We start from the raw sequence: 18628 nt of genomic DNA, 5'->3' as shown, positions 1-18628 counted from the left end.
TTTATGAACATTTGTCTGATGTAAAAAATATAATAAATCACCAAAAAGGAAACGGACTGAGCTGTTGACGGTAAAATAATCACATGTTCATGCAGAGTGCCAACAAAACAAACCATAAAAGTCGACACAGGTCAGTGCTCAGGTATTCTATTATTATATTCTATTATTTATTTTAGGGTTTGAGAATTTTTGGTTTTGCATCATCTCTGCGTTTGGCCCTCGTCAGCCACCGTAGAAACTCTCAACATATTTATTTATTCTCATCATGTGTTCTCTGCAGTGTTCGTGACGTCTGTTTCTCTCTCTGCGTAAACTCTGTGGTTAAACACTGAGAGGAGGTTATCTGTCCGACCCTGACCTTTGACCTCACCAAAATAAATTAATATCAGAGAAACAGCAGCTGTTTGACAGTGATGATAAAACCTCAGTCTGTTTCTCAGAGAAAAACATTTTGAAGACAGTGTAAAGACTCAGCCTGTAGGGGGCAGCAGCAGCAGGATGTTGTGTGTGTGCAGAATTTTAAACAGCAGCGTCTGTTTGTTCAGAGGAATAATCATTGTCAGGCGACCTACATACAGAGCAGTTAATGATTGAACCCTCTGGTTAAAGAGGCCTGTGTGGGGGTGTGTTTGGGGTGGGAGGGGTTGTGGGGTGTTTTGGGGGTGGGGGGGTAAAGTTGGACCTACAGACTGGATGAGGTTTGCGGTCAGTGTTCAGACACCATGGCTCAGCTGGTGGAGTGTGTCCCCAACTTCTCTGAGGGTCGAGACAAAGAGGTCAGTCACATTTAAACTGATCATTCTGCTCTTTGTGTTTCAGCTTCTTAAGTTAAAGTTTTAAGTTTGTTGAGACTTTAACTCCTTCTTACTCTGTAAAAATGAAGAGATTAAAACAACTGACCACAGAGATGCTTCAGGAGTTTCCTGAACTTGTTCTATACACCAGGCTTCAGTCACTTAAACTGCTGAGTTAAGTAAATTGATCAGGTGTTATATCAGCTTCATTAGTTTGTGCAATTTTAATTTGAGCTTTACATTTTGATCATTTAATGTTGGACTGTTATTTAATGCTAAAGGATATAAGCTGTAGTTTTTACAGTGTCCTGTTTATCAGTGTTCAGTGTTTGTTCCAGTTGATGATCAGAAACAAAGTTTTTAAACTGCTCAGAATCAATGAAACAGCTGAGGAAGACTGTGTGAGACCTTTACTGGAGATTATTTCTGTCTTCATGGTCCTGAGCTCAGAGACTGAAAACAGTCTGTCAACATGAAAATGTCTTCAAACCTCTGACCTCTGACCTTTGACCTCTGACCTGTTTGTTCTGGAGAAAAACTGCAATAATTAAACATCAGCAGACGGACTGAAGTTACATGAGCTCCTCTCAGCCTTTAAACTTTAACCTGACGTGCGCACATGTCCGTCTCTAGTTAGCGGTGCAGGGTTTTTTATCAGAGGAACTTCAGGCGCCCTTCGATCAGTTGCATCAGCAGCGCTCTGCAGAGGTCCTGTTAAAAATCAAAGCAGGTCACGTGACCTTCTGGACCGTTAGTTGTGACTCTCCTGTGTCTCAGGTGATCGATGCCATCTCGGCAGCCATCTCCAGCACCTCGGGCTGCAGCCTGCTGGACGTCGACCCCGGGGCCTCCACCAACCGGACCGTCTACACCTTCGTGGGCTCTCCTGAGGCGGTGGTGGAGGGAGCGCTGAACGCCGCCCGCCAGGCCTTCAGCCTCATCGACATGAGCAAACACTCAGGTCTGCTGGTAAATCAGCCGCACGCCAACACCTGAACGTATCGTACGAGAGCAAGTGTTTAACATGTGTGTTACCTGTCCAGGTGAGCACCCTCGCACCGGAGCGCTGGACGTCTGTCCCTTCATTCCAGTCCAGAACGTCACCATGGACGACTGTGTCCGCTGCGCCAACGTCTTCGGACAGAGACTGGCGGACATGTTGCATGTTCCCGGTGAGACGCCGCTGCACGTTCACGAGGTTTAAAGACAGAAAAACTCGACAGACGTTCAGGTTAAAGGTGTGAAATCATCTTCTCTCCACAGTTTATCTTTACGGAGAGGCAGCGCGAAAAGAGACGAGGAAGAGTCTTCCATCTGTGAGGGCCGGAGAGTACGAAGCTTTACCTGAGAAGGTTAGACGCCCACGACCAGCCCTGAAGACCATTCAGAACTCCATTAAGAAAACAGTCAAAATAAGACAGAAGTTTTCCATGTGTTTTGATGTTCTGATGGTTTCATCAGGTTTGTATTTTTGTCTCCTGCAGCTGAAACGTGACGGCTGGGCCCCTGACTTCGGCCCCGCCGTCTTTGTGCCGTCGTGGGGCGCCACGGTCACCGGTGCTCGCAAGTTCCTCATCGCCTACAACGTGAACCTGATCGCCACCAAAGAACAGGCCCATCGCATTGCTCTGGACGTCAGGGAGCAGGGCCGAGGGAAAGACCAGGTGCAATGCTGGGAGTCTGAGTCGGCTGGGGTCTGTGTTTTTAGAGGGCAGTGGATAAACTCAGGTGTTTGTGTCTGTTCAGCCTGGGCTGCTGAAGAAGGTGCAGGGAATGGGCTGGTACCTGGACGAGGCCAACATCGCTCAGGTGTCCACCAACATCCTGGACTACGAGCTGACCCCCCTCCACACCGTGTACCAGGAGATCTGCAGGGATGCTGAGGTCAGAGGTCAACACAGGGTCAGTTTAAAGTCTGTCCGTCGTTTGAATGTTGATACTGAATGCGGTGTGTTCAGGACCTGAACCTGCCGGTGGTCGGCTCCCAGATCGTCGGTCTGATCCCTCTGAAGGCTCTGCTGGACTCTGCAGACTTCTACATCAAGAGAGACCGACTCTTCATCATCGAAGAGGAGCACAAAGTCCGGCTGGTCAGCAGACGAGTCTTTGTCCAAACACAGTCTGTTAACAGTTGGTTTTAGATCCAGGATCTGACGGGTTCTTTGTTCCTGTGTCGTCAGGTGATCAGTAAACTGGGCCTGGACTCTCTCGGTCCGTTCAACCCAAAGGAGAGGATCATCGAGTCAGTTCTCACCATCATTCTTATTTTGACTGATACTTCACATCAGAAAAGAGCGTGTGACACATGAAGTGTTTCACCTGTGCAGGTACATGGTGAGGTCAGAGGACGACAGACGTCTGGTGTCTCTGTCGCTGCAGCAGTTCGTTCAGAGCGTCGGAGCTCGGACGCCGGCTCCCGGTGGAGGATCCGTTTCTGCCGCCATCGCTGCTCTGGTACTGGGTTTTGCTCAAAGAGTGAGACGTCTCCTCCCCTGAACGTCTCTGTGATGGTGTGTGTGTGTGTGTGTGTGTGTGTGTGTGTGTGTGTGTGTGTGTGTGTGTGTGTGTGTGTGTGTCCTGCAGGGGGCAGCGCTGGGCGCCATGGTCGGTCAGATGACGTACGGGAAGAGGCAGTTTGAGAACCTGGACGGCGTGATGAGGAGGCTGATTCCTCCGTTTCACCAGGCCATGAACGAGCTGCTGCTCATGGTCGACGCCGACTCCACGGCCTTCAACAGCTACATGGTGAGGACAACACCTGCACACACCTGCACACACCTGTACACACCTGTAGACACCTGCACACACCTGTAGTTGAAGTAGAGAGGTGTGAGGATCACATTTGTCAGATTTATCTGAGGTAAATGAGGATCAGAGAAGGATCTGCTCAGGTTTCTGTTGGTGTCTTTGCTGCAGGCGGCGCTGAAGATGCCAAAGACGACAGCAGACGAGGTTCACAGGTAATGATGTGAGTTTGTTTTTAGGGAGGGGGGAGAGGTGAAACCTGTCTCTCCTTTTTAAACCCAGACCCTGAACTACCCACGTCTCCAGCTCCCAGCCAATCACAGGACAGACGGGCCTCAACAGTCTCCACTAACATAAAACATCACAGACGTCACAATATAACCATTTATAAGACGCACCTTTATTTTGAAATTCCCCGGCACCTCTGTCTCTGCATGAGCGAACGCACCTGTAAACAAACTGCGAGTGGCGCCATGAAAAGCAGAGAGAAGAGTCTGTCCAGTGAGTTTCCTGCTTCAACAGGAGTTTAATGTTCAGTTCATCAGAGTCTGACCAGTGATCAGGACGTCTGAAGCTCAGGAATCAGAGTTTGAAATCAGAAAACATTAAATATAGTTTGGAGATGAAACTAGAGATGAACTCATCAGTGTTGAGTTCTTATCTCTCGGAGGTGAAGTGTCCTGGATGAAAACCATTTCCCTCTTCTGTCAGACTACATGTGGTTCCGCTCTGTTAATCGTCACAGACCAGGTTCCCAGGTCCTGAGGAGGGAGGTGGAGGATCATGGTCTGAGGCTTTAGAGAGGAAGAGTCTGTGTTTTACATCCAACGCCTCGACGCCCACCTCAAACCAGACACAACCAGTTCTTTCACTTTATTATTCACAGCCTCACAAGAAGATTTCACTTCGAACAGGAAGTAAAATACAGAGGGGGGGTTAACATACAGTCCTGTTCAAGACTACTGGAACCACGAGACCTGGTCCTGGTTGTGGTTCTCTGAGGACGTCTGGGTTTAAGATCAGAAGACGAGTTCAGAGTTTATTTCTCAGTGTTGACCTGCATCAGTCTCAGTCCCACGTTAAAGGAACAGAGCGTCTTTAATAACGTGACCTCAGTCTCAGGTGGGTCCAGACGACCTGGAGTCTTGAACAGGACTGTTTGAAGGATGGATACATGTAAAGAGAGGAGTGTGTGTGGAGGTGTGTGGAGGTCCGTGGTCCTGCTCAGCACGGGTCAGGGGTCAGTCTGTGTCTGTGGTGAGTTCAGGTTCCAGGTGTTGGTGTGGTTTTCAGGAGAGAGGCTGCCATGCAGGACGGTCTGCAGAGAGCCGTCGGCGTCCCGCTGTCTCTGGCCGAGAGGATCAACGTCCTCTGGCCTCATCTCAAAGACATGGTCGTCTACGGAAACATCGCGTGCAAGTCTGACGCTCAGGTGAGACACATCATCTCTACCTGCTCAGGTGAAACTTTATTTATAAAGTCAGCTGATGATGCATCACATGGTTCTCAGGTGGCAGCTAAAGCTCTGGAGGCCGCCGTGTTCGGAGCGTACTTCAACGTGGTGATCAACCTCAGAGACATCACAGACGCCGGCTTCACAGTGGCTGTGAGTGTTTCTCTTCTCTGTTAATAAAGTTTCACCTTCAATCCCTGACTCTGTGTCTCCTGTGCTGCAGACTCAGAGGAGAGCGGCGGCGCTGCTGCAGGAGGCGAAGGACGCCGCCGCCGCGGTCCTCCAGGCCGCCGAGGACAGACACTGAACTGATCTAACTAACTAAACCATAACTAATCCTAACCCACCAGGTTAAACTCTGGATTTACCTGAACCTGAGTCTGAAGTGTTTTCATGTTGCTGATGTTGTTGGACTCCTGGAAATAAAAAGAAAAATATAAATCTGTCTGTTTTTATTCCTCTAACCTGTTCAACACTAAAAGATTTGTTCAGAAAGTTTCATTCACTTTATCTTTTATTAGTTTGTGCTCATACAAACAGTTAAATCAAGAACAATGACTGATTAAAATCTGCCGAATTATCAGTGATCAGCTGCTGGTGTCAGTGTATCACTGATGTTCACACAGCTCTCACTGTTTCACCGTGACTCTGAAGCAAAGTTAAAAACAGGAGGATTCTGGATGAAGTTCTGCAGCGTCTTTTTCCTCTTCTTTATTCACTGTGAACGTGGGAGACCGTGACATCCTCTGCTCCAAACTCCGTTCACTTCCTGCTGATTTAAGAGCAGTGACCTGCGACGTCAATATAACCTGCAGTTTGTGTTGTGCGTCAGGACCACGTGACCCAGGAAGTTACACCGGACATCTTTTCCACCTGCAGCAGGTAAGTACACGTGGGTGTGTGTTTGTACAACTTCATATTAAAGTGAGATGCTGATCCTGAACGCGGCTAGCAGCTAATGTTAGCATGTGTTACAGTTTTCACTTGTCTCAGTGACATGTTCACACCTGAACGCATGAGTGGAGCTTTGGTTCAAACTGCAGCCACTTAAACACATCGACTGGAAAAAATGTCGTAGTAACTCATGTCAAATGAATTATTATTAGCATAACCAGCAAACTAAATTACTGAATACAAATATATTTAAATGAAGTTTAAATAAAATTAAAATACTTTTAATATCTGCAGCCTGCACTTCCTGTGTTTGTCCAGCAGATGGAGCCAGAGCACCATCACACACTGCACTCACTGTGTGACGGCCTAAGATAATAATCAATACTTCAATCAAATAAGAACCGATCAGTTAATTAAAAAAAAAAAATACAAAAAGAAATCAACAGTATTTATTTCAACACAAATTTGCATCCGTTTCCGTTCTAATAAAATCAATAAAGATAATAAAATATATAAAATACAGAAGATCATTGTTCCTGCTAACATCAGCAGCTCTGCTCTATATTACATTAATTACATTTATTTAAAGCTTCATTTAAACTCTGTGTACGACATTAAATATTATTATTTTTAATGATATAATAACTAATGCTCTTCTTATTTTTAATTTATTTTTATATTCAAATTTTTAAATATATTTCTAACATTAGTTTGCTTCATTATATTGTTTAAATCAGATCAGATCGGAATTTATTATTTTTTCCTAAACGCAGTCAAATGGAAATACCGTCTATGATGTATTGATTAATGGTATTTAATCCATGTCCTTTTTATTGATTGTTATAGTTTGTGTTCTTTGTTTTCTTCTTCGCTGCTTCAATAAATTTCAATGCGTCAATAAAATTCTGAGGATTAACAATGACGTCAGGAGTCTGAGACAGCAGCTGTCACGTCATCACCCCGCGCCTCAAACCTCGCCTGACATGTAATCGGTCGTGTTGATTTTCTCTGCGCTCACGTTTCCGGTGAAATGTCGGTTTTTCACGACGAAATCGAGATCGAGGACTTTGAATATGACGAGGACACAGAGACGTTTTATTTCCCGTGTCCCTGTGGAGACAGATTCGCCATCACGAAGGTAAGTTTACTGTAAACTAACGGCTAACTGCTAACTGTCATGGTCCCACACTCACCGGCTTCTCACCGAACTCCATTAAAAATCTGTTCACTTTAAGGTTTTCCCCGCTTAGTTATTTATTTATGTGTGATAAGAAAATGTTTAGAGATGTTTGATCACTTGTCAAAATGTTGTAATGAATTCGGCTTGGGTTTGATGATCGTTAGTGTCGGTAAACAGAAGATCTTTAACTATGTCTCCCGAGTAAGTTAATAGAAGACGTTAGGACAAAGACATAAAATTATCATTCTTTTTAACAGAGTTTGGTTGTTCGTGTTTTATAAATGGACGTTTTTTTTTATTATCAGTGTTTGACTCTACACTGATTTATCATGTTTGGGGGGAAAAAACACCACACCAAAACCCCTCTGAAAATGTCACTATTTTAAGTTTTCCTCCACTGTGGCGTCTTTAAATAATCATCAGAAAGTATTGTATGAAATTTTACTATTCATCGTGATTTTCTGGTAAATTCGGCAAATTGATTATCCCTCTAACATCATTAAATGTTAATGAAATATCCTATACTTCTCATCAGGTATCTGTAACTTTCCAGAGGACATGGGTGTATAATTTCATGATTTTTCAGTGGAGTTTGGTTTGATGTTTAAACAGTTCAGAAGTGTTCAGTGCAGCTTCACGTTGAGTTATAAATGTGTTAAAAAGGTTTTATGAACATGTGTGTTTATGCTCTGGTTGTTTTTTTACAGGAGGACCTGGAGAACGGAGAGGAGGTGGCAACGTGTCCGAGCTGCTCACTGATTGTGAAAGTCATCTATGATAAGGTCAGTGAACAGATCTCAGACCTGCTGTAAATCCTCCTCACACACACACAGTTCAGTACAGATGTTCAGTCACAAGCTTCAGTTGATTAAAAAGCAGTTTTCTGTTTCAGGACTTGTTCATGTTGGGAGAGATCATCGAAGCTCCGTCGTCTTCAGAGACCAAACTGGAACTGGCTCAGTCCTGAACTCCATCAACCCCCCCCCCCCCCCACTAACTTCTGAAAACTACAGACTGATCCTTTAAACACTCTTTATTTATGCAGACAGACTGAGTTTGAAACCAGGACTAAAGTTTTGTGTAAAGATTATTTTATGGAGGTTGTTGATGCTGATGTGTTCAGGTGCTGCTGGGAAACATCAGATTCTTCACTGTCACTTTTTTAGCAGAAGAAACGTGTGAATATTTATATTATACTTTTCATAACGTTAGTGTTTGTTTGTTGTGTGTTTTCTGAGGGTTTTAATAAACTGATTAAAAAACAAATTTGAAGCTAAATGTATAGTTTTCTTTGTTTTTAGTTTTTCTATTGAAACGACAGAAAATTAACCTGAGCAGTTTGATATGTTGATATTAAACTTCTGAGGGGTTTAACTTGTATCAGTGCTGTATGTGGAGAGTTGTAGTTCCTGACAGTGACCACTGGAGGGCAGTGATGAGGAGAGTTTCTCTGTGAGTCTCTGTGTCTTTAACAGTCCAGTTTGTATTGAAGACATCAGTGTTGGTCTCAGTGTGGTTAACAGCAGTCATTAGTCCAATTCTAACAACAACATTTAGTCTTTTTATCTTTTCTAAACACTTGATGTCACCTGTGTTCATGAGACTGACATCATGCAGTTTACCTGTTCACCACCAGAGGGCGACACCTCCTCATCACAGTCAGAGATATTAGATCAGGACTGTTCACTGAAGCTGCTGGAACTGAGTTTAGATGTTTCTAAATGTTTGTGTCTTTAAACAAAGTCAAACCACATCTGAACTTTTCTGATTATGTTTCACTTCATGTTTCTGACCCCCCCCTCCCTCCTCCATTTCCTGTTTAAAGTTTAGTTTCGTTTTCACCGATCATCGTGGCGCAGTTTGTTTTCTCCGTCTGAAGGTGATGTAGCTGTTTTTACTGTTTTACCTGTGAACACCTGTCGTTACCTGACGCTCCAGTTAATCTAATGTGACTCTAATGTGACGGTAATATGTTTCTACTGTTATTCTATTGTTACTGTAGCAGAGTCAGAGCTGTCGGTGTAAAGGGAGGAGGACGGAGAGATTCCTCTCCGCCATGTTGTGTGTGTACTGAGCTCGGCCGGACAGCCGCTGGAGAACAGCTCTGACTCTGTCATTACACGGACTCTACAGGACTCATGTGGACTCAGTGTGACAGTCAGAGGGACTGAGGTCCTTCACACTCTGTTCATATTAAACTAATCATTATGGAGGGATTCAGAAAGAGACCTGGTTCTGCTCCAACAGGAAATAACTAGTTCTTTATGTCCCTCCTCAGACTTCACCACATTTGACTGTCGTTGTTTTGTACAGTAAAAACAGTTGAAACCAGCTCCAGCAGACAACATTAAAATACAATATAATAAGAAGAAGAACAACGAGAAATTCACTCATTGAATCTGTTGTTGTTTGAATTCAAAGAAACAAACAGGAAGAAGATGAACATTTCTAAATGACAGATGAGTCTCTGTTGACAGCACAAAGACTGAGCTACATGTCCTCACTTGTTATTACAAAGATCTGGCTTTTTCATGAAGGTCAAACTGAATCAGTGAATGGAAAAGGTCATAGATGCATCGTAAGCTGCTCAGTTGATGAGCAGATGAATGATTAGTGTTTTGTGTTTTCTCAGCATGAGTGATGAGGACAGAGAGGAGGGAGTCCCTCCCTCTAAAACCACTCTGTGTGGGGAACATGAGAGCCAGACCAAAGCTCAGAGGTGAGATGAGGATCTCTAACTGTCCATGACTCTTCTCCATGTCAGAGCTCAGCACTCACATCACTGCACCATCATGATTCACACTCACTGCTCTGTGTGTGTTGTGTTCAAGCCCAGAGCAGCAGATACCACACTCTGCTGGACCTGGACCCGGACCTGGACCTGGACCCAGCTGTGTGTCCATGAAGAGCAACAAGTCAAGAGATCTTCCTCTTAAATTCAAACAATCTGTTGATGGAAGGTGAGAATTAAAAACTGACAGAAAAACAAAGTTAGTTGCTGTGTTTATTAAAATATTGAACATATTTTTCATCAGTTTTTATCCAACATGTGGATTCATCAGTTCTGTTTTTGTTTCAGGATCCAGCAGCAGAGACCAGACTCTCCTGGACCCAGCTGTCTGTCTTTAAAGAGCGACAAGTCGAAGGACTTTGTTATTAACTTTAAAGGGCGACGTCCATCAGCTGATCAGATGTAAGCTGTAACTGACAGTGAGACTCAGGTTATTCTAGAAAAGAACTAGTTTGTACGACGTGTTGTTGGACCACGTCTGAAATCAAAGTGTTTCTATCTGTTGTGAACGTCCACACTGGAAGGTGGAGGTAAAACTCCGGCCGTCATAGAGAGGGGGGAGACGTGATGTGGTTTAAATATGGAGATAACTCCTCCCATGTTCAGACAGTCTCTCCTGGAAGACATTCATAGTGTCCACCTCAGTCGTTCACATGAAAAGAGACAGAAACAGTTTGTGTTGATTCTCAGTGGGATCAGCAGGACTAGTGAACCTTTACCACTACAGGGAGTCGTCTGATTCACTCTTCACATCCAAACATGACTTGATGGACCTTTAGCTTGTGTCTGTCTCTGTGTGGACAGACATAATGTGAGCTAATTCTTCATGATTCCTCCACAGAGTGGACCAGGAGAGCTCAGAGGTTCCCAGTGGTCAGTCTGCCCAGCAGCATCAAACACACCTGGACTCCATATTTATGGTCTGTACATGGACAACAACTACTTTTACATCTGTTGTGTTGACAATAATCTCCATGCTGCACTTTTTAGACCAGTGGATTGTCAGTGTGTCCAACATGGATCTGATGTTTGGCTCCATGATTTTAGTTTGATGGAGTCATTCATATAGTTTTCTGTTCCAGCTGCTGGAGGAGAACATCGTCACTTTTGTGAAGAAGGAGCTGAAGAAGATGCAGAAGGTTCTGAGTCCAGATTACCCAGAATGCTTAGAGAGTCAGAGGGAGGATGAGGAGGTGTTGGACGGTGAGGATGAAGAGCAGAGGAGGAGCAGCAGAGAGGAGTTTCTGAAGATCACACTGAACTTCCTGAGGAGAATGAAGCAGGAGGAGCTGGCTGACTGTCTGCAGAGCAGTAAGAGGATTTCTCTAAAGATTTAACATGATGGAGAAATGAGACGTTTACTGACGTCTCAACACATGGAGGGAAATATGTTCATATATGCTTTAGTTAGGGAGCAGGGGCACTAAGTAGTAGCTAACACAGAATTTGTTTTGAAACTCACTTGACCTTCTTGTGGTTAAAAAAGTCAGATATAGCTACTTTAAGAAAACAAGTTTCTGTGTTCTTTCAGAATCTCCTGCTATGTGCCAGCACAACCTTAAATCTAACCTGAAGAAGAAGTTCCAGTGTTTGTTTGAGGGGATCTCTAAATCAGGAAACCCAACCCTTCTGAATCAGATCTACACAGAGCTCTACATCACAGAGGGAGGGACTGGAGAGGTCAATGATGAACATGAGGTCAGACAGATGGAAACAACATCCAGGAAACCAGACAGACCAGAAACAACCATCAGACAAGAAGACATCTTTAAAGCCTCACCTGGAAGAGATGAACCAATCAGAACAGTGATGACAAAGGGAGTGGCTGGCATTGGGAAAACAGTCTTAACACAGAAGTTCACTCTGGACTGGGCTGAAGACAAAGCCAACCAGGACATACACTTCACATTTCCATTCACTTTCAGAGAGCTGAATGTGCTGAAAGAGAAAAAGTTGAGCTTGGTGGAACTTGTTCATCACTTCTTTACTGAAACCAAAGAAGCAGGAATCTGCAGGTTTGAAGAGTTCCAGGTTGTGTTCATCTTTGACGGTCTGGATGAGTGTCGACTTCCTCTGGACTTCCACAACACTGAGATCCTGACTGATGTTACAGAGTCCACCTCAGTGGACGTGCTGCTGACAAACCTCATCAGGGGGAAACTGCTTCCCTCTGCTCGCCTCTGGATAACCACACGACCTGCAGCAGCCAATCAGATCCCTCCTGAGTGTGTTGACATGGTGACAGAGGTCAGAGGGTTCACTGACCCACAGAAGGAGGAGTACTTCAGGAAGAGGTTCAGAGATGAGGATCAGGCCAGCAGGATCATCTCCCACATCAAGACCTCACGAAGCCTCCACATCATGTGCCACATCCCAGTCTTCTGCTGGATCACTGCTACAGTTCTGGAGGATGTGTTGAAAACCAGAGAGGGAGGAGAGCTGCCCAAGACCCTGACTCAGATGTACATCTACTTCCTGGTGGTTCAGTCCAAACTGAAGAACATCAAGTATGATGGAGGATCTGGGTCAGATCCACACTGGAGTCCAGAGACCAGGAAGATGATTGAGTCTCTGGGAAAACTGGCTTTTGATCAGCTGCAGAAAGGAAACCTGATCTTCTATGAATCAGACCTGACAGAGTGTGGCATCGATATCAGAGCAGCCTCAGTGTACTCAGGAGTGTTCACACAGATCTTTAAAGAGGAGAGAGGACTGTACCAGGACAAGGTGTTCTGCTTCGTCCATCTGAGTGTTCAGGAGTTTCTGGCTGCTCTTCATGTCCATCTGACCTTCATCAAGTCTGGAGTCAATCTGCTGTCAGAAGAACAACCAACCTCCCAGAAGTCTAAAAGAAGAAAATATGAATCTGCAGAGACACAGTTCTACCAGAGAGCTGTGGACAAGGCCTTACAGAGTCCAAATGGACACCTGGACCTGTTCCTCTGCTTCCTCCTGGGTCTTTCACTACAGACCAATCAGAGTCTCCTACGAGGTCTGCTGACACAGACAGGAAGTGGTTCAGAGACCAATCAGGAAACAGTCCAGTACATCAAGAAGAAGGTTGAAGAGACTCCCTCTGCAGAGAAAAGCATCAACCTGTTCCACTGTCTGAATGAACTGAATGATCGTTCTCTGGTGGAGGAGATCCAACAGTCCCTGAGTTCAGGACGTCTCTCCACAGATAAACTGTCTCCTGCTCAATGGTCAGCTCTGGGCTTCATCTTACTGTCATCAGAAAAAGATCTGGACGTGTTTGACCTGAAGAAATACTCTGCTTCAGAGGAGGCTCTTCTGAGGCTGCTGCCAGTGGTCAAAGCCTCTAACAAAGCTCTGTAAGTATATAGATAGTTGGATTCATTCATCGTTATATAAAGACACTGCTGTCTTTTCAACAGGAGAGAAAATAAATTCCTTTCTTCTTTAATTCCTTATCATCATCTCTTCAGACTGAGTGGCTGTAACCTCTCAGAGAGAAGCTGGGAAGCTCTGTCCTCAGTTCTCAGCTCCCAGTCCTCTAGTCTGAGAGAGCTGGACCTGAGTAACAACAACCTGAAGGATTCAGGACTGAAGACTCTGTCTGTTGGACTGGAGAGTCCACACTGTTCACTGGAGACTCTCAGGTCAGGATTCATCAACCTGTTTAACTGATGATCATTTAAAATCTGATCTACATCAGTGGATAAACAGTTAACCTGTGTAGGATTGTGTAAAGAACATTTTACTAAAGTTCAACAGGACTTTCTAGACTCAGAGAATTACTTTCCATCAGGAGTTTTCATCTTTTTCTCTGGTTTTTCTTTAGTTGTTGAATGATTTAATTCCACTGATGATGTTGAAGATATTTTCATAGATTTGACTCAAACACATTGAAGCTGAACCAAAGTGAAACAACAAACAAACAGAGCAGCAAGTGTTGACAGAGGGTTCCTGTGTGTTGTGTGTTTTCAGTCTGTCAGGCTGTCTGATCACAGAGGAAGGCTGTGCTTCTCTGGTCTCAGCTCTGAGATCCAACCCCTCCCATCTGAGAGAGCTGGACCTGAGCTACAATCATCCAGGAGACTCAGGAGTGAAGCTGCTGTCTGCTGGGCTGGGGGATCCAGACTGGAGACTGGACACTCTCAGGTATGGAGAGGCCTGCTGCAGCCACAGACAATGTCTGATAGAGGAGGAAGAGCTGGAAACATTTTCTCTGTCACAGCTGATGACAGATCTCTACACAAGAGCTTTGACTTCAACAACAACAAGAGAATAATCCAACAGTCTGTGTATGAGAGCCATGTAATGTCCATGTTAGCATGCTGAAAGAGAATGTGCTGGTCTGACCCCCCTCCTCCTTTCAGGGTGGAGCCTGGTGGAGTCCGATGGTTGAGACCAGGTCTGAGGAAGTGTAAGTGTGTTTTTAATGTGATTCCTGAAAACAAAGCAGCTTCAAACTGTCAATCAATGATCAGATCATCCATCAATAACTGCAGCTGTATTGTGTCTTGTTCTCTCCATCAGATTCCTGTCAACTCACATTTGACACAAACACAGTGAACACAAAGATCAAACTGTCTGACGACAACAGGAAGGTGACATGGGTGGAGGAGAATCAGTCATATCCTGATCATCCAGACAGATTTGATCACTGGCCTCAGCTGCTGTGTAGAACTGGTCTGACTGGTCGCTGTTACTGGGAGGTCGAGTGGAGTGGAAAGGTTGAAATATCAGTAAGTTACAGAGGAATCAGCAGGAAAGGAAAACACGATGACGGCAGGTTTGGAGGGAACAATCAGTCCTGGAGTCTGAGATGGTCTGAAGTTTATCGTTACTCTGTTTGTCACAATAACAGAGAAACATATATCTCCTCCACCTCCTCCTCCTCCTCTGTCTCTAACAGAGTAGCAGTGTATGTGGACTGTCCTGCTGGCTCTCTGTCCTTCTACAGAGTCTCCTCTGACTCTCTGATCCACCTCCACACCTTCAGCACCACATTCACTGAACCTCTGTATCCTGGGTTTGGGTTCTTGTCCTTGTTCTCTCCTGTTTCCTCAGTGTCTCTGTGTTCAGTGTAGCAGAGTCTGATAGTTCAGTCTGTTTATGTCTGTCTCTGTCACTCAGACTTCACAGATTAATGTATTAAATCAGTTTAATTTTAAAACTCTTCTAAATGACTCCTTGTAAACTTCTTCCTCTTACAGTTCTTTAAAAATATGTGCTATGATTATTACAGGATAAAACTTCTGTTGATGTTCCGTTCCAATGAACATAACTTTTCTAGGATGTTGAGATCTATGATTTCTGTCTTCTGACTCCACCATGTTTAATAGCCAATCACAGTGTCCCACATCATCTAAAGTGGACAGCAGTACAGACACACCCCCTTTTTCAGCAAACATGGAATTAATCGTATTGTTAAAGAACATTGTGTTTAAATTGTATTTAAATGTGAGCTGTTATATTACTTATACATGTCAAAATATCGTTTGAAAGATATATAGCCTTTATTGATTTTTTCAATCAAAATCTGTCCATTGGAATGGTCAGCAGATCTGAATGTCACAGATTTCCTAATTATTTAATCAGCTTATTAAGCATCTTACTGATGATGTACAGAAAATATCTAATATATTGCTGTAACTGAGGATGAGTTTTATTATTCTGTTAAATCATACATGCAGTGTGTTTTAAAGCATCACTTAATTTGTTTATTTGCCTTTGAAATAAAACCCACCATTACTATAGTTTTTTGTGTTTGTAACATAATTAATGGGGCGACACAGTGGTGTGGTCGTTAGCACTGTTGGTTAAGTGGTAACTCTAGATTGTCTGTATGTGTGAATGTCAGTGTGAATGGTTGTTTGTCTCTGTATGTCATCCCTGTAATGGACTGGTGATCTGTCCAGGCTGGGACTGGCTATCCACGGTCGCCTTGGTTGTGTTTTTAACAGTGCATCTTCATGTCACCTCCTCACATTTTTTACAGTGTATTTCCTGGTCTCTACCCTCTTTATTTTCACAGTTTTTCCCTTCTGAACATTTTTTACAGTGCATCCTCTGGTTGTGTTTTTTTTTTTCAAAGTAAGATTGTTTTGTCTTTTTATGATTCCTCCATCAGTCAGTTTCCAAAGATCAATATCAGTATTGACCTCAGTATTTATAGCAGTTTAATAATGTGTGTGTTCACATACAGAGAGTCATGATCAGACTGATGAACATTAGAGCTAAAATAATGCAGTGAATGTGTCATAATGTCAGTGTGAATCTCAGTATTATTGTCAGTGCTGTATGTGGAGAGTTGTAGTTCCTGACAGTGACCACTGGAGGGCAGTGATGAGGAGAGTTTCTCTGTGAGTCCCTGTCTCTTTAACAGTCCAGTTTGTATTGAAGACATCAGTGTTGGTCTCAGTGTGGTTAACAGCAGTCATTAGTCCAATTCTAACAACAACATTTAGTCTTTTTATCTTTTCTAAACACTTGGAGCAGTTTAAAGATTCTCTGCTGATAATGTTGCCACCTACATTAACGAGTGTAAAGTCAAAGCTGCTGCTGCTGAGGCTGCTGTTCTCACAGAGGAATATGTCTTAACTAACAAAGTTACCTTTGAGTCCTGTTGCTGGTGTTAAAGTGGTCAGGGGGACAGTCTGATAATGATGTGTGTAATTATTAAGGAAAAGAGGAACTGGAAAGCTGAATGTTTTGGTTTGGCTCTGCAGGTGTTCACAGTTCCACTGTAAAGACACTGGACTGTGATTTAGTGAAGGCTGAGCTTAGGATGGGTGTACGCCCTCTGTTGATGATTGAGGGTATAGCTGTCGTTGTGGGAAATGGTCTGGCTGACACACTGATTCCAACAGAGATATGTTCAGTACAAACACTGAGTCATGCAGGTGTAAGAGATGCATTTAAGTGACAGATCAGGTCTGACCTTAGTGATGAGATGTGGTTGGGGGGAGGAACTGTGGATCAGGTCTTACTGGATTCCTTGCAGGGCTGGAAGGAAATGAAAGAACAGATTCTGAGGTAAAGTCAGTCTTAAAGAAAAGTAAATGTTAATAGACATTGTGAAATGAATCAGATTGAGGCTCCAACATGTTTTCCTAAAACATAGAAGATACAACACTGAGAGGAAAACCTTGGATCAGAGATTGTCAGATTGAAGGGCTGTTATGTTTTCAGTTAAATATTTCTTTAGCCAAAATGAAAACCACCACCTGTTTACAACAGCAGGTCTTCATGTTACAGGTCTATATCCAAGAATATGATGTATTAAGTTGTTCCTCCTGCAGAGCTCAGTGACACACCCAGAACTGTCAACACTGCCAACCAACCATAGAGGAAGAAACTCTGCTCCTGTTCCAGCCCCTCCCTCCTGTCCTCCTACCTGTCCTCCTGCCTGTCCTCCCTCCTGTCCTCCTACCTGTCCTCCTGCCTGTCCTCCCTCCTGTCCTCCTACCTGTCCTCCTACCTGTCCTGCCTCCATCACAGGTGGAGTCTGAGTCAGTCCAGGTAACAGCTCACCTGTGTCACATCTTTTCTCTGCAGGTGTGGAGTGGAGAGTTTTCTTCTTCAGCTCTTTGGAGTTTGAATCAAGTGTAAGTTTCTCTGTTTGATCCTTTCAGTTTGTCTTTAGTGACTTCAGTCTTTGTTTCTGGATGATGTTTGGAGCAGTGGTTTGCTTCTTATTCCATCAGGACGTTTGGTGAACTCCTGTGTTTGAAGATAAATGTCCATATTCATGTCCTACATTTCCCTCAGATGAAAGGCTTTCAAAGTCCCTGTTCTTAAAACTTTGATGTTTTTGTCTTTATGTGCAAAGGGTTTTATCACAAGTAAATAAGAACCATTATAAAAAACACATTCAGTCAAGCAGCAGCTGGACTCTGTGATCAGCTCCTGGGCCCGGTTTTTCAAAAGGAATCCGCTCAGATTTTGGATAACGGATTGGATCAAATCTTGAAAATGGGTTTTTCAAAAGAAAAAACGGATTACATAATCGGATTAGATCATGTAATCCAGTCCTTTTAGCAGGATTGGGATCACTTTGATCCAAAAACTCTGGATTATACTGATCCCATCAGAAGGGTGGATTCAGTGTGGATTTCAGGCCCAAAATATAATGAAACTTTAAAATTGTATCAAATAATACTATATTTGGATCATGCAGTATAACCTACAAGATATCCTATTTATTCATAAGGTTTTAATTTGATTTGTTCATCCATCAGGCTACAGTGATTAGGTAAGCTATAATGTATTCAGCCTTTCAGTATAGGCTTACAGCAAAATAGAAAGAGTTTGGCCTCATAAAATAATCCTCCAAACAGCTGTCAATATTGACCACAAATAATATATTAATTTCTGTCATTAATTAATGTGTATTCATCACAATCAAAGATATTTTTGTTTTGTTTTTAGATTAGTTTTTAGTGATGCATGCAATGATAAAACAGAATAACAAAGCAATGACATCGCTGGTTTTCGAAATCCAAAACAAATCCAAATCAGAAACAGTGTCTAACTATTGTGTCCCTTGTTGCTCGTTCTGGCAGAATGCAGGAGGTTGGTCAGGGTCTCCAAGGGGCTCAGGTGCATCATTGTTAGCACACAGAGGGACATTGCACTTGGTAGTGATGTTGTGCAGGACAATACAGGCAAGGGTTATGTTGCAGGCTTTCTGAGGTTCCTACATTGTGATTTCCTATCCTGTTTGAGCGCTGGTTATCCAGATTTGGTTCTTGAGAATATTTAATTTGAATTGTACTATTTGGTAGACAGTTCAGATTCTGTGT

General features: G+C 43.5%; 3 protein-coding genes across 11 annotated transcripts in view; all 3 read left to right on the top strand.

The window, feature by feature from the left end:
* The first annotated feature begins 651 nt into the window (after positions 1-651).
* Positions 652-5433, top strand: LOC108874335 (formimidoyltransferase-cyclodeaminase-like). The gene is made up of 14 exons (XM_018662758.2): positions 652-776; positions 1572-1755; positions 1838-1966; positions 2058-2146; positions 2279-2458; positions 2541-2678; positions 2753-2884; positions 2975-3036; positions 3122-3248; positions 3378-3539; positions 3711-3754; positions 4833-4971; positions 5050-5145; positions 5216-5433. The coding sequence occupies exons 1-14, from the start codon at positions 723-725 to the stop codon at positions 5297-5299; spliced, it is 1620 nt and encodes a 539-aa protein (XP_018518274.1). The 5' UTR covers positions 652-722; the 3' UTR covers positions 5300-5433.
* Positions 5434-6835: 1402 nt separating this feature from the next.
* Positions 6836-8058, top strand: LOC108874333 (diphthamide biosynthesis protein 3). The gene is made up of 3 exons (XM_018662757.2): positions 6836-7024; positions 7774-7848; positions 7959-8058. The coding sequence occupies exons 1-3, from the start codon at positions 6917-6919 to the stop codon at positions 8031-8033; spliced, it is 258 nt and encodes an 85-aa protein (XP_018518273.1). The 5' UTR covers positions 6836-6916; the 3' UTR covers positions 8034-8058.
* Positions 8059-8800: 742 nt separating this feature from the next.
* LOC108874329 (NACHT, LRR and PYD domains-containing protein 3) overlaps positions 8801-18628 on the top strand; it is a 42922-nt gene continuing 33094 nt past the window's right edge. For 2 of the 9 annotated variants that reach the window (XM_051068859.1, XM_051068852.1), the window contains exons 1-8: positions 8806-8945; positions 9699-9785; positions 9898-10026; positions 10140-10259; positions 10699-10777; positions 10940-11168; positions 11389-13189; positions 13304-13477. In XM_051068859.1, coding sequence (XP_050924816.1) covers positions 9700-9785; positions 9898-10026; positions 10140-10259; positions 10699-10777; positions 10940-11168; positions 11389-13189; positions 13304-13477 — 2618 coding nt within the window. In that variant the 5' untranslated portion in view covers positions 8806-8945; position 9699. Of the gene's footprint in view, positions 9032-9698; positions 9786-9897; positions 10027-10139; positions 10260-10698; positions 10778-10939; positions 11169-11388; positions 13190-13303; positions 13478-13805; positions 13980-14197; positions 14245-14357; positions 15581-18628 lie in introns of those variants that run through there. The other 7 variants (XM_018662752.2, XM_051068854.1, XM_051068853.1 and 4 more) reach the window with 7 other exon arrangements.

This window comes from Lates calcarifer, unplaced genomic scaffold, assembly GCF_001640805.2.
Source record: "Lates calcarifer isolate ASB-BC8 unplaced genomic scaffold, TLL_Latcal_v3 _unitig_5306_quiver_812, whole genome shotgun sequence".
Taxonomy (NCBI): domain Eukaryota; kingdom Metazoa; phylum Chordata; class Actinopteri; family Centropomidae; genus Lates; species Lates calcarifer.
Note: the sequence above shows the minus strand (reverse complement) of the source record. Positions and strands in the feature narration are given on the sequence as shown.